Genomic DNA, 14200 nt, shown 5'->3' on the forward strand with positions numbered 1-14200 from the left:
AAGACAAATACAGGTTTTACTTGTGTTGAGTATGACACAGCTATGGCTTGTTGGACTCAAGGTATCAAAGACGGGCGCAATATTGTGATTGACAGTTACAACGAAATTTACTTGATCAAAGAACAAAAATGTGAGCGCTTGTTTTCAGATAATACAAGTGTGAACAGATTTGTTGTTTCTCAAGCAATATTAAAGTGTTTGAAATTGATTCGTAAATGTTATGGTAAAAAAAGTGCGTTATATGCTTATAATACTGACGGCATATTTATCACCAATCCAAAAGTTGCATTCGAAAATAAAAAAGATGTTGAGTTTGACATGAAAAATATTGGTAAAGCATATATCACAGACAGCGAATTATGCTATTTTGAACGCCATTACAGAGAAAACATGGATATTGACTCATACAAAGCACAAAAAGGTGAAGGTCGTATATATAACGGTCAAGCTGGTTCTGGCAAAACGACCAAATTGTGTAAAATGGTAATGAAAACTGATAAGCCAATTGTGTTAAGTTTTACAAATAAGGCTGTCCAGAATGTCAAAGACAGATTGAGAAAAATGGGATGCGATTCTAGTAAACCGTTTGAAGGATTACCGGTTAAGATGAGTAGCAAAAACAAAAACTTTCGGTCATATGTTGAAGAAATTAAAATACGTGCAGAAAAAAACAAAATTGATCCCGACGCTATTTGTCATACGTTTGATTCTTATTTTTGTGAATGGAATGGCATGACAACAGAAACAAATCTCAAGAGTTTGAAAGACAAAACAGTCTTTGTGGAAGAATTTTCAATGGTACCAAACAAGTGGATGACATTAATTTACAAAGCCTTCTTGTTGTACGGTATCGAGGTCTACATGTTTGGTGATCCAAATCAATGTTCTCCCGTTGAATCTGGCAGTAAAATATGCTATGACTATCTCAAATCAGCGTCTGTCAGACAAATGTGCCCTAAAAATGTGACATTGAAATATATTGAGGATTCTTGCCGTTATGACAAAAAAACACACATTGTGCTTGATGGATTTTTGAAAAAAAGTAAGATAGCAAAAAACTTCTCTCCGGTGGATACAAAATTGTACAAGAACATATGTTATTTAAACAAAACAAGGATCGAAGTAAATACTCAATGTTGTGACAAGTTTGTGGAGGGCAAGGAATACATTAATGTAGTGTTCACATACGATAATAAAAAAGAAGAATACAAAGTATGTGTTGGCATGCCTGTAATCGCAACTGATAACATCAAGGAATATGGGATATTCAATACAATGGAATTTTCAATTGAAGGTGTATCGGAAGATTCATTCTTGATCAATGGCGAAGAGTTTGACTTGAAAGTGTTTTCTAAGAGTTTCATTCCAAGTTTTTGTGTAACCGCCCATAAGTGTCAAGGAGCAGATATCAATGAACATTACAATATTTATGATGTTAACAGAATGGACAAAAAACTATTGTATACTGCCTTATCAAGAACCACAAAATTCAAATATATACATCTTGACAATCAAGAATTAAACAATAAATATGTAGAACGTAAAATGCCATATTTGGAATTAACTAATGCCAAATTTAACAGTCTGTATAGTGAAGGCAAAATATACAAAGTGCTTGTTGACGATAAGGTTTACATTGGTTCCACTTGCGAGGACCTTGAAACACGATTAAATCGTCATCTGAAAGATCGCAAAAGCCAATTATATAAATACAGGAAGAATAAGCCTGTAATTGAACTGATTATCAAAGCGCCTACAAATGACAAAAAGAGTTTAGAAAAAATAGAAAATGCTTACATTCAAGATTATGCTGAAAGATGTGGTAATTTGCTGTTAAATGTAAAGGCAAATCCTTTGAAACCAAAAAAAGTTCAATTCAAAGTACAAATGGAAAATCAAAAACAGTTAGAAGAACGTATTGCTAAATTAGATGACAAAATAAAAATAAAAGACAATGAAAATGATAAGTATCTATATTTCGACAATGTAATCTTTGGTAAGCGATATAAGACAATGGCAAGATATGCTAACAATGATAAAGAAGCTGCTCTAGAACAGATCAGTGAGAAAAAACGTAAGTTGATTGAAGAGTTAACAATACATTTTGACTAATTTTAGTTTTTGTGCAATTATGCCCCTTTGGGGCTCGATTGGATTTTCTTTGTGCGTTTTGACCCCCAGTATTTGCAGTGCGTTTTTACCCCTAATGGTTGCAGAATGTGCTTTTTTACCCCTATAGAATTCGTGCGTTTTGACCCCTATAGAATTCGTGCGTTTTGACCCCCAAGAGAGTGAGTGTGAGAAATCCGACTCACAGTCCCAGTAGTTAGGTGCTTCAGCTCACATGAGCCAGTCCCAATATAATGTAAGTCGTCTCACGGATAAGTTACATGAAGTAAGTGCTTCAGCTATGCAGAAAGCCTGAAAGCCCATCACAACCAGAATTAATTAGATTGTCTGCAAAACTTGCATCTAAATGGAAGGTTCTTGCTAGAGTTTTAGGCTTTGGTGAAGACAGTATCGAAGTTATAGAACACGACTACAGAAACGTTTTGTTGAAAGAAGCTATCAGTAGCTGTTGATATGGAAACGGGATCAAGGTGTTAAAGCCCATTGCGAAGTGTTAGAAACTAGACTACGTGATTCTCTCGTAAGGCGAAGGGATTTGGCAGAAGAGTTTCGTTATTTTCATAACGTTTAATGTTATTAATGCATACATACTACACTACTTCAACCTTACTTCCGCGCCTTTGTATTTCATTTGCACCAATTTTTAAAGTGAATTATTTTTATTGTGTATTTGATTATATTCATATAGATATTTGCGCGCTATAAATTTTAAAATTATATTATATTATTATATTATTATTATTAACATTATTATTTCGAAATCACTGAGTTCACGCAGAAAGTGTCATTCACTCTCGGCTAATCGTTTTGACTCTCGAGAGCTCTCATCGAATTTGAACCTGCTCAAATTTTTCATGAGAGTTGGTAAAAGTTTTGTCTGGTTTGGCCGCGCACAAGAGTTCAAGCAAGAGTTTTGCGTCCGTCGTGACGTCAGGTGCAATCAAAGAATAACATCACTCGATCAGGACCGTAGTGGACAATGTTGGCCCTTGGTCGTTTTCATATTGGCCTCATGCTGCCACCACCACTATTACTCAAGTTTTGCATAATAATAGAGTCAAATCCCCAAAAGACTTTTTCGCTATTGTTCTTCCACCAACATGGCCGTCGTGACGTCAGGTGCAATCAAAGAATTGTGCTAAGTTGCCATAGAGAAAACAATTGCGGTTATTAATTAATGTGGATTCCCTCGTATTTTTTCTTCAATTCATTCAACTGAAGCTACTTGAATTTTCCGCTAAATTTAAACGCTCCAAAAAATATATAAGAATAGATGCCCCAGAAAATCTGATAAAAAAAACTAAATACATCGAGGTCCGTAGAATGCTTGCAGTACTTTCTTTCCAGTTAGACAAGATCCTTTAATTCAAAGTGGCACTTCAAATACACATTCACTTCATTCATCGCGTCCTTCATGGAAACAATTAAACCAAACAAATTGACCTGCTCTCAACTGAATGGCTTCATAGCTCTTTTGGTTAACGCGGAGGTCTTGGGTTCGAATCCCTTTGAGGTGTCTGATAGCCTTTTTCACGGTTAGTTTTTTTCATTTGCATTTCAATGCAATCTAACCTGAATGCCAGGCGATTTCGGGTTAAAACTACAAAAAAGCCCGAAATTGCCTCGCCTCCACTTTAAACTACATTGTAATGCAAATGAGAAAAACTAACCGTGAAAAGGCTATTGCAGCTCTCTGCTCAGTTACCAGGCCTTGCTATAAAAGGCTGGAGTTGACCTTGCTTTGATACAAACCTAACTGCTTTTCTTATGTAAATAGAAACTTGTCAGCATTACAACAGCATGATTTACTCAAGTAAAGCTATGATCCTCGCAGTTATGAACGCAGTTTATACAATCGCGGAGAGAAGCCTGAAAAATTCAGAACTTCAACTGGGTTTGAACCCGTGACCTCGCGATTCCGGTGCGACGCTCTAACCAACTGAGCTATGAAGCCACTGACATTGGGAGCTGGTCATTTGTGGGTTCTAATGGTCCCGTGAAGAATGAATCAATGATGAATGGTATATGAAATAAATCATATATGAACTACGGATATGAAATCAAGTGAAGCTATGATCTTCGCAGATATGAACGCAATTTATACAATTGCGTAGAGAATACTGAAAAATTCAGTTCATATATGATTCATTTCATATACCATTCATCATTGATTCATTCCTCACGGGACCATTAGAACCCACAAATGACCAGCTCCCAACGTTAGTGGCTTCATAGTTCAGTTGGTTAGAGCGTTGCACCGGAATCGCGAGGTCACGGGTTCAAACCCTGTTGAAGTCCTGAATTTTCCAGGCTTCTCTACGCAATTGTATAAATTGCGTTCATAACTGTGAAGATCATAGCTTCACTTGATTTCATATCTGCAGTTCATATATGATTCATTTCATATACCATTCATCAACATGATTTACATAAAGAAATCAATGGGGATTGTATCAAAGGAAGGTCAACTCCAGCCTCGCTTTCATTCAAAGGCCTGGAAACTTAACACAGAACTGTAAAATGATCTTTTGGTTTAAATTGTCCAGGTAAGAGCGAGGGTCACTTCTCTCTGTTGTCTATAACCCGCATTTAATTTATAAATTCATTTCATAGGGCAGTTTCATTTACAGACAAAACAGCACAAAACCGTTTCGTTTACCAAATTTACTTTAATTTGACTGATTGACTCTAAGAAATGTTTACACTGTTACTTCAGTTTGTCTATCAGGTCCCACTATTTATATTAATTATATATTTTTTTCATTTTTTTGGGAATTTCCTTACGTTTTGTACTTTTTTCTTGAAATTATATGTAGGTAACTTTAGAACGAAATTACTTTGCTCGCATCGTCGAAGGTCTTTTTGAAAGCCGTGGGTAAGCCAAAGCTGAAATGGCGGTTCCGCTCCAAGCAAGTAAGCGGAGGTTAATATTTCAAAACCCTAAAGGTTAATAGAAGTCAAAGCACTTCAAAGTGCAACAATGACAACTCTTCTTTTACAACTATAGTATGTTTGACTAAACCTAAAAAGGGTTCGCGAGCTTCCTTTCTTAAAAAATGATGATTTCTCTCCTACATGCATTTTGTTTCCCCTTCAGTTAAGAGGAGAAGCCAAATGACTGGTTATGTATAGCCGAGCCACTATTAAGCAAGGGGTCACTGAGTTAAAGAGTGTTTATATACCCTGATATAGCGTACTAATACTCCTACATCTCTTTCGTGCCACACATACGTGAATTGATATAATCTTAAGCCCCTTGCTGTATTATTCCTCTCCTGAGTATATTTTGTTTCCCCCTCAATTAAGAGGAGAAGCCAAATGAACGATTATGTTTAGCTAGGCCACTATTAAGCAAGGACTTACTGAGTTAACCAGTGTTTATACACCCTGATAAAGCCTACTAACACTGAAACATCTTCTCTTTCATGCCACACCTACGTGACTCGATGTAATCTTAAGCCCCTTGCCGTATGATTCCTCTCCTGAATATATTTTGTTTCTTCCTCAATCAACAGGATATTTTTCTACCACTTTTTGATGCCGCTGTTGTGGTAGGATTAAAAAGCCAGCATCAATCATACCGAATACTCGGTGATGATCACACTGGATTTCGATTTAAGTCTCCGAAATAAACTACTGCTAGTGCCTACAAAATCTTGGAAAACGTTCTGCTTATGATCGCTAGCTAACGATTGTCAAACCTTGTCGGTTTTATTTATATTTTACTTCGCAAAGCAATACATTATTGTAGCAATTGTTAAACCACCCTGCAAGCAGAACCTTTCTTTTGCTTGCTCGATTTTGGCGTTCTCGAGAAAGGCTCTGCCCGAATCGCGTCAACTCTTTGAAGCCGCCGCAGCCCGAGCTTCTGGACTAGTCAATCTTGTTTTCTCTCATCAAACCGGTTATTCCAGTGCGAGCGTCCCTTTAGTGACAAAACCGATGGTTATAATTGAGCCCGCTGTACCATGAAAAACCAAGATGGCGGCGAGATCTGGCATATTAGGCTTGGGTTTGAGACTGTATCCTGGCAACATGCAGCGCATATTCAATAAAGATGTTACTCGATTCATGCAGAGCCTACTTTTCTCCTCCTCAATAAAGAGAAAGACAAAAGGAGGCTGTGCTCGCAGGGTGTTGTTAAACTAATGAACATTCTAAACAATATTAACTGATGCCAAAGGGAAAAAGATATTGCAATAATTTCTCATCTAGTTAGTCTGGAATAAAACTGAGACTGATAAATTCCATGGTCTTTTGGAGTTTTCGACATTAGAACAAAAGTGCGTGTTAGGGTTGTCTGTCTGACTGTCTACGCCTTTTCCCATCGACCTGAAAATGAAATAGGACTAGCTTTTGGTTTTTACATTTTCTGTGACTCTAAAAACTAGTATTATTATTGAATAACAACTACTTCAGCAAGCATCTACCAAAATTCAGTGACTTTGTTTCTTCATGATCTCATGCTTGACCACTTTCTTCTTGAGGCATTTGCATTTGTGGCCCCACGAACTGCTCTTGCATCATCTTCAGCTGCTGCCCCCACGTCCTCAACTCTTGAGTATTTTGCTCCATCGTACTTTGATTCGTCCACCAACGGGAGGTACTGAAATATATAGAAATAATAAAGGTTTCCTCAGTATCATGCAATTAGTTTTTACTTCTTTCCTTTATTTTTTTTGGCTTGAAATAAAGTGTAATCGACAAAACTGAATTTCACCGTAGAAACGTCTTTATGCCCATCACCCGCAACGAAATAGCCGAAAACTCCGACGATAAAACACTTTAAACTTCACGCGTTTCTCGTAAAGAGTTAAACACACAGATATTTAAAGAGGAAAATGATGACATAGATAGGATATTGAATCCAGTTGCCTATATAGGTTTCCAACTATCTAGAGTGAATAGGTAAAAAAAGATATATAACACCACGTGCACTGGAAATAAATACATTTTGTAGAATTTTGAAAACGTGTCAGAGTGGGTAGCCCTAAATAAATGGTAGCATTCTAATTTGAATTTTACTTTACGTAGAACTCCACCCATTTTATTACGCCATTTTACATGTACAGCAACAACTTCCAAATAAGGCGACCTCATCTCTCCGTTCTAGCTTTAGCAATTGCACTGATATGATCGCCGAGTTTCCCTTCTTCCCGTTGATAAAAATAAAAAGGAAACCATGTTTTGTCATTCAGAAAAAAATCCCATCCAACGTTCCCTTCATTTATTATCTCCCTAGAATGCGTCGCAACCTTACTATTGTAATAATCGCTAAAATTGGACATTAAAAAGAATGGAACTTATTGCCCAGAGAAAAATAAATGGATTTATGCGGAGTGTGACATGCCTAATTAGTTATTTCCCACGATGCAGTTGGAGCCTTCCTGTCATCCGGGACTTTCTCTAGCTCTTATCCAGTGCAGAAGACTAAATAATTCGATAGAGTCAAGATCATTTTCCCCTGCTCTTTTCTTAGTTTCTTGTGGATGGTGGGTGTGCCCCCACCTTTGCTGGGATCATGTCTTCTATATTTGGGTATTTCTTAGAGGGTACCATGCTGATTTTAAATAAACGGCCTGGCCCAACGGGGCTCGACCAAAATATCCCAAACATATGTGGTATTAATATCTGTTTCCAACAAAACAGAGCTCGCTCAAAGCAACGCCTTGCCAACAATATCAGTCCTTATGCATGACGCATGAAAACAAAAAGTAAAAGAAAAGAAAAAAATAGCACTTTGAAAACGTCTTGTTACTGACCTCTCCTTCGATGAACGAGCGCAACCTCTTGGAAATATTTACGAAATCAGGGCGGAGTATTGGGACCTCTTGCCAGCAAATCTCCATCAAGTTATACCTGATGATAAAAAAAGGAGGAAACGAGGAGCCTATATCTCCAGCAATTCTTCCTTCAACCCTTTCGCATGAAGGTTTATGTTTGGATATTTTTTACCAGCAAAATGCATTGATTCTACTTTTAGGGTCTTGCGACATTTTTTGTTGGATATAATGCCATTGTTTTTGATCGGACATTTTGATGTTGATTTGGAAACGTATTGAAAGATATACAAAGCTCTCCGGTAAAGTATAGCATTAAACACTAAACATGACAAAGAGAAAGTATCTCGTTATCCCAGACTTGACGTAAGGGACGGTTAGTGCTTATACAGATAAAGAGGTTCTTGATATAGAATTTATCTGTGACTTGTTTCTTTGAGAAAATATAAATGGTATTCGTTGTGAATAATAACTAAACCTTAAAGCAAAAAAAGTGGAAATTAAAAGATCCCCACGTTCTGCTATTGCCAACATCTTTCTATGTGTAATAAATGAGTTATTATTTATTTATTAACCAAAAATGCAAATTACATTGTAAATAGAAAGGGAGAAAATAATTTTTGAAAAAAAAAAAGGTAACTAAATTTGCATTTTAGTGCGGAGATATTGGAGGACCTTTAGAAAAGAAAGCACTGCTTTTGCTCTACTTTCTGTTATACAAGGCCCAAAATTCTTTGAATCAAGATAAATAAATAAAAAATAAATAAATAACGAAAAGAAAAAAAGAAAAAAGCAAGGTGAAACCAATCAGGTGTGGTTAACACATCACGCATGTGCACAACCAATTCGCCCGGACAATTAGCAGACATGGACAGCTGGTATGGCATTGCTGGGCCTCATCAGCATGGAGTGGCTAACGTTAACATACCAGGTGTTGGCCACTTCGGGTTGGTGTTAGCGTGTGTCACCTTCTTTATTTGTTCTTTTCACACAGAAATAAATAAAAACTCGAAAGAAATTTTCTAATAATACTAATTGCATATAACCGTAGGACGACTGCAAATTTTTTTGGTTATTACAAAAAAATAATAAGTGACTTAGAAAAACATTTGACAATAAAAAATTGCGACAGAACATTTCTTAAAAAAAGGTTAAACAAAAATTTTCTCACGTATGAAGTCCATTTGAATGATTGACAATTGACGGTCTGGCTTCTTTAGGTTTGAGATCTTGTTCTTATTTCCTACTTGCAAAAACTGGTTGCAAAGTGGGGCCAATCCACTGGTTGAAACTTGATCTTTGAATGGTAGACTAATTCTTACTATGTCAACCTCGTCAGTATTCAGTAAGCATAGCGGAGAGAAATACTGACGAGAGCAACATAGTCACAACCTCATTGAAAAGCTCTGGGAACGAGGTTGAAAGTCAGAATTAGTCTACCATAAAAAGATCAAGTTTCAGCTAGATCCCAAGCTTAAAGAAGTCAAACCATCAATTGTCAATCAGCAATGCGTTGTTTATCATTTTGTATGTGACCTGTGCGATGCTACACAGCCCGTCACCTTTTTTAACGTGTTTTTGAACACAAAAAATTCGAGAATCGGCAAGTGTTTTCATGATGCACATGGTAGGAGTGATGTTTTGAATGAGAGCCATTTCAAGATTATGAGAGAGTGCCAAGGCAAATTTGATTTTTTCGTGTTTGAATTGCTTTACATCAAGAAATTCAAACCTAATCTGAACGTCCAAACGGATTCCATACGTGCGAAACTTTTTGTTTAACTTGTAAACTATTTTCATCTCCTATTGTTTGCCTTAGTATTTATAGAACTTAGTTTTTATACATTTTTGACTTGATAATGATGTTACCGTAACGTCGAAACGTCGTCGATTATTATCCAGCTTTTTAGCTTTTTAGATCTTAGAAATTTTTCAAGAAATGTTCTGTCGCATTTTTTCATTGTAAAAAAATATTCCGTGTGTTGAATATGAGATGGTAAAAAGCCAACGAGATGCAAAGCGCCGAGTTGGGTTTAACCAGTCTCCTATCCAACAAGCGGGAATGTAATAATTGCTTCACTAAATTATCAATGAATACTGAACGCTTGGACACTTGCAAACTAAGACCAATCAGTTTCCAGCTTGGCGACACCTGACACAATCGTTTTCGACATTAGGTCATACGAGGGGCGGTTGTAGAGGAAGTCTTCTGGGGGTGCCCCCCTCCTAAACGAACTGCAGCCTTCTAAAATAGGTAGTATTTTGCAAAAAAGACACCCGTCAGTTTATTCATTTCTTAGGGGCGCACCCCCTTCTAAGAAAAATTCTCTATTCGCCCCTGCATAAGTTATATGAGTTGATAACCGAGATTGAGTGAACTCATCAGAAGGCTAGCAACGAAATATCCAAGGTTGAAAAATTAATAATTCTTTATACTTTTCAGAGAGTAACTCATTGTGAAACAGTTGTTAATCTGCCTGACCAAATTCTTTATTATGTAATTGCTAGGAAGTGTCCAACCACATAAGTTGGAATATTTGTTCTAGTCCAGGATCATTTGTTCACTTCTTTTTCATAACGTTTGCCCTGAAATTTTTCCTTCAAATAAGACATATTGCCTGGAGTGCACTATGATTTAAAATAAATAAATAAATAAATAAGTAATCTTGGGCTTACAAAAGCCGAGTTGCTTATTTTTAAAATGTGGACGGAAACTCACAGGTTGTTGGCGATGTGTGCGGGCTTCGGCATGCGATATGCTCTTTTCAACTCCGCCATTGTCTTGCCCTCAGACCATCCAGGGTATGGAATGCCTCCTATTGATTGTCAAATGTTTTGTTACGGTTTTTGTTGAAATGAGATACAAATTAAGGCTTTAATGGAAGATGGCGCCGGTAGGCGTTTACAGAGGATTCGTAGTACCAATCACATAAACAAATATAAACGTGAGAATCAAGCAGAAACTCGTTAAACAGCAAAGTGATTATAAGAAAAAAACAAAAACAAATAAAAAACAAGAAAATTCAGTAGGTGGGAAAATTTCCATATAAATTCACCTGAAATAACAATTCTAGGGATCGAGGATTTAGAACAAACCAAAACAAGCCAACAAACACAAACACACAACCAAAAATACTGCGGTTAGCCATGGGATATAACAATCGAACTCACACATCCCTGCGATATCCGTCTTAATTAAAACCTTTTAGTTTAAAATTATTTCATGGGTACCCACCAATTGTGAATATCTCATAGAGAACGACTCCATAGGACCACCTGTAAGACAAAAACACAAACATACTCACACACACGTTTTATTTAGGACTGGGTTGCAGAGATGCCTGGTGCAGGTATTTCGCGATGGTGAGAGTACTCGCCTCCCACCAATGTGCATGCAATTAACAATTGTCCATTCAACAATAGATAAATAATTCAATCATCAGCAAATTTTACTAGCGAATTTTGATTCGGTGCGATGACCTTGATATCACTGACTATGATAGAAAATAATATATAGCCTAATACAGTCCCCTGGAGGACACCTCTATTAATGTTTAAATGATTCGTAACAACGCCATCAACAATAACTCTTTATTTTCTCCTTGTCAAAAACTAATAATCCAGGCATCATGTGTAGGTTGAGTTTGTTGATTCTATACTATTCACACAGAGGTTTTTCTCAGGACATTCCGGTTTTACCTGGCTCTCCTGAAAAAACAATATTTGACTTGATATGCTTAGATTGTTGATTTCAGACTACAGAGTCCCCAATCTGTGCTCTAGCCCTAGAACGACTAGACATGTAAATAAAGTCCATTCCTTTTCTTTCCTTTACTGAAATATAGTATCAATCGAATCGAGTTTGCACGCAAAGACCAATGCGACTAACTATTCATGTTTATATACCTTAAACCAACCAAACGGGGTTGAAAAGAATCGCTTTCCTCTTAGGCGCTAACATTATTGCATTTCCTGACGTGATACAATTGTGTCTTAGGCACTAAATACTTCATAAGTCTGGAAATTTAATCGTCAAAAGCACATACACATCACTTTTGCTTGACAGATTTGCAGGATCTCCAAAGAGAATCTCAGGTGCCGTCCACTTTATTGGCATACAGCCCTAGGGAGAAAACAGCATTGCATTTTCGTGTTAAAAACAGAACGTCAAAGAGGTACACAGAGAACAAAGTGAAAGGGAATCCATCAATAATGTAACCCACCTTTTTGGCATTGCCATGTCCATATTTAAAGTTCTGGTAAGATAACCCAAAATCAGTGACCTTGCACACACGGTTTTGATCAAGAAGTACATTTCGTGCTGCAAGATCACGGTGAATAATCTACAAAAAGCAAATAATAAACGTTAGTCATGCTCGCGTATAGGATAATATGTTCTGTAATCCCGCGTGTAGTGAAGAGGTGCTATTTGGATTTCCCTATCAACAAGAGGGCTGCAAGTGGGTCCAAAGTTAAAGCTTACTCGAAATGACTCAGAGGAAGTTAGTTAGTAGGTATTATTATACATTGGTGTCACAAGCTCGATTTTGATATACGTAGAATTGACGTCATACACAGAACCAATAGTTTTATGCAGGCAGAAGTGACGTCACCTGACACAGTAACCAGCGGAGAGGAGGAAAGAAAACTTTGCCAACCGCAGAAACTTTCTTTGATTTACCGCTCATCCAAAGAAATGGATGAGTCAGTCCTTTTGCCTTATTTTTGTTATCCGCCTCAGCCTCCGGCTTCGGCAGAAAACACAAACTTTGGCCTATCATGGGAAAACCGAATCCAATAATTGTTAATTAACTAATATGATTAGAAAATAACGTAGTCTGTTCGAGCTATAGCCAATGTTCCCCAATTACTGACTTAAAAAGATGACTGTTCAATTATCATGACGACCACGGCGGCGGCAGATCACAGTATGTAAAATCAAGGCATAAGTCGGTGCATGGTTCTCCAGCGTTATCCCAATGTAGAAAACCCAGTGTTTAAAGCGCGCGCTAGTACGTGTCACCTACAGCAATCCATTTCTTTTCGATATAAGAATATGATAGCAAAATGATCACACATTTTTGTCTACATAATGTCAAACACTACAAGGAGTAAGCATATCGCATGATGCATTTCGTAGATACAATCTTAATCTGTGAAGGATTACAATAAGCAACAACAGTACCATATCGTATGACATGCTTGTTTCGTGTCACATACCCCTCTGGATGCCAGGAACACCATTCCAGTAGCAATCTGGTTTGAAAATGACAATAGGTCATAGGTCTTCAGTGGCGCTACTGCTAGTTTTCCGCGATAATGTTTGTCGAAAATTCCACGGCTTTTTCTCAGGTACCCCAGAAGATCCCCACAGGGTAAGTACTCCATGATCAAAATTGGCTGTACTGTAAAGGTTACACAGAGTTTGGACAACTTCTATAATGCTGCATTCAAACAGTTAGCTTCTCGGAAAGGTGGATATGGGATCTATCATTATTACGTTTAGACGCTTTTAAGAAGTAAACAAATAAAGCAGTATTTGCGTGGCTCTGTGTTGGAAGATCACAGTTTGGTCAACCACCTTTGTCAGCATGGCATATTAGCGGCTCACCTTGAATGAGCAGAGGGGATGAAAATGAAGAAAAGGGCGAATATCTACACATTCCCCAAGTTAAAGGTTATGTTACCCAAGACTAAATGTAAAAGTGAGAAAAAGAAAAAGAGACATGAATTAAATAATAGTAAAATTGTAAATGGTTTGAACCCAGGAGTCATATCATAAAGTAAAGTACGATCGTCCGGGTGAGTGTAGTCCTGAGAAGGACTGTTTGAGATGACATTGACTGACGTTTCGACAACGTGAGCGGAAGTCATCTTCAGAGTCAAGTGATTTGTGTAACGTCAGTAGATACTATAAGAACTCCGGTCGTAGATGTCATTGGTCAACTTATTCGTGATGTTATTGGTCGACTGTCAGTTGAGCCTACAATACTAGACATATTTAGTTGGAACACTCAGCGAATGGTCAGAATCATCGTGTTACAAGATCGTAGCTTATACCACATCCCCCTTCCCCCATTCAGGAAGGGAAAAACGGCGATGGGTGTTCCAACAAATGTGACGAGTATTTTAGCCTACCAAAAATTTTAAGATGCTGGTTAACTTTGACAAGGAGTTGTGATTTCGGTTGATTCTACAGGGGCATAAACGTAACGTAAGAACCGTGCGTGTCTGGTCTTCTCGAGACAGAGGTGAGAGATGATTTCATGCAGAGTGGAACGCCTAAAGCG

At 37.5% G+C, this 14200-nt stretch overlaps 2 protein-coding genes across 2 annotated transcripts in view; both read right to left on the bottom strand.

Annotated features, from left to right (window-relative positions):
• LOC137988864 (peroxidasin homolog) overlaps positions 1–14200 on the bottom strand; it is a 337507-nt gene that overhangs the window by 268607 nt on the left and 54700 nt on the right. The window lies entirely within an intron of this gene.
• The window catches only part of LOC137988854 (tyrosine kinase receptor Cad96Ca-like), a 15235-nt gene continuing 7618 nt past the window's right edge, over positions 6584–14200 (bottom strand). The window contains exons 3-9 of the mRNA XM_068834811.1: positions 13131–13315; positions 12134–12253; positions 11957–12033; positions 11146–11186; positions 10630–10726; positions 7893–7989; positions 6584–6736 (exon numbers count right to left, since the gene is read on the bottom strand). Coding sequence (XP_068690912.1) covers positions 6584–6736; positions 7893–7989; positions 10630–10726; positions 11146–11186; positions 11957–12033; positions 12134–12253; positions 13131–13315 — 770 coding nt within the window. The remainder of the gene's footprint in view (positions 6737–7892; positions 7990–10629; positions 10727–11145; positions 11187–11956; positions 12034–12133; positions 12254–13130; positions 13316–14200) is intronic.

Source organism: Montipora foliosa, unplaced genomic scaffold (assembly GCF_036669935.1).
Source record: "Montipora foliosa isolate CH-2021 unplaced genomic scaffold, ASM3666993v2 scaffold_432, whole genome shotgun sequence".
Classification (NCBI taxonomy): Eukaryota; Metazoa; Cnidaria; class Anthozoa; order Scleractinia; family Acroporidae; genus Montipora; species Montipora foliosa.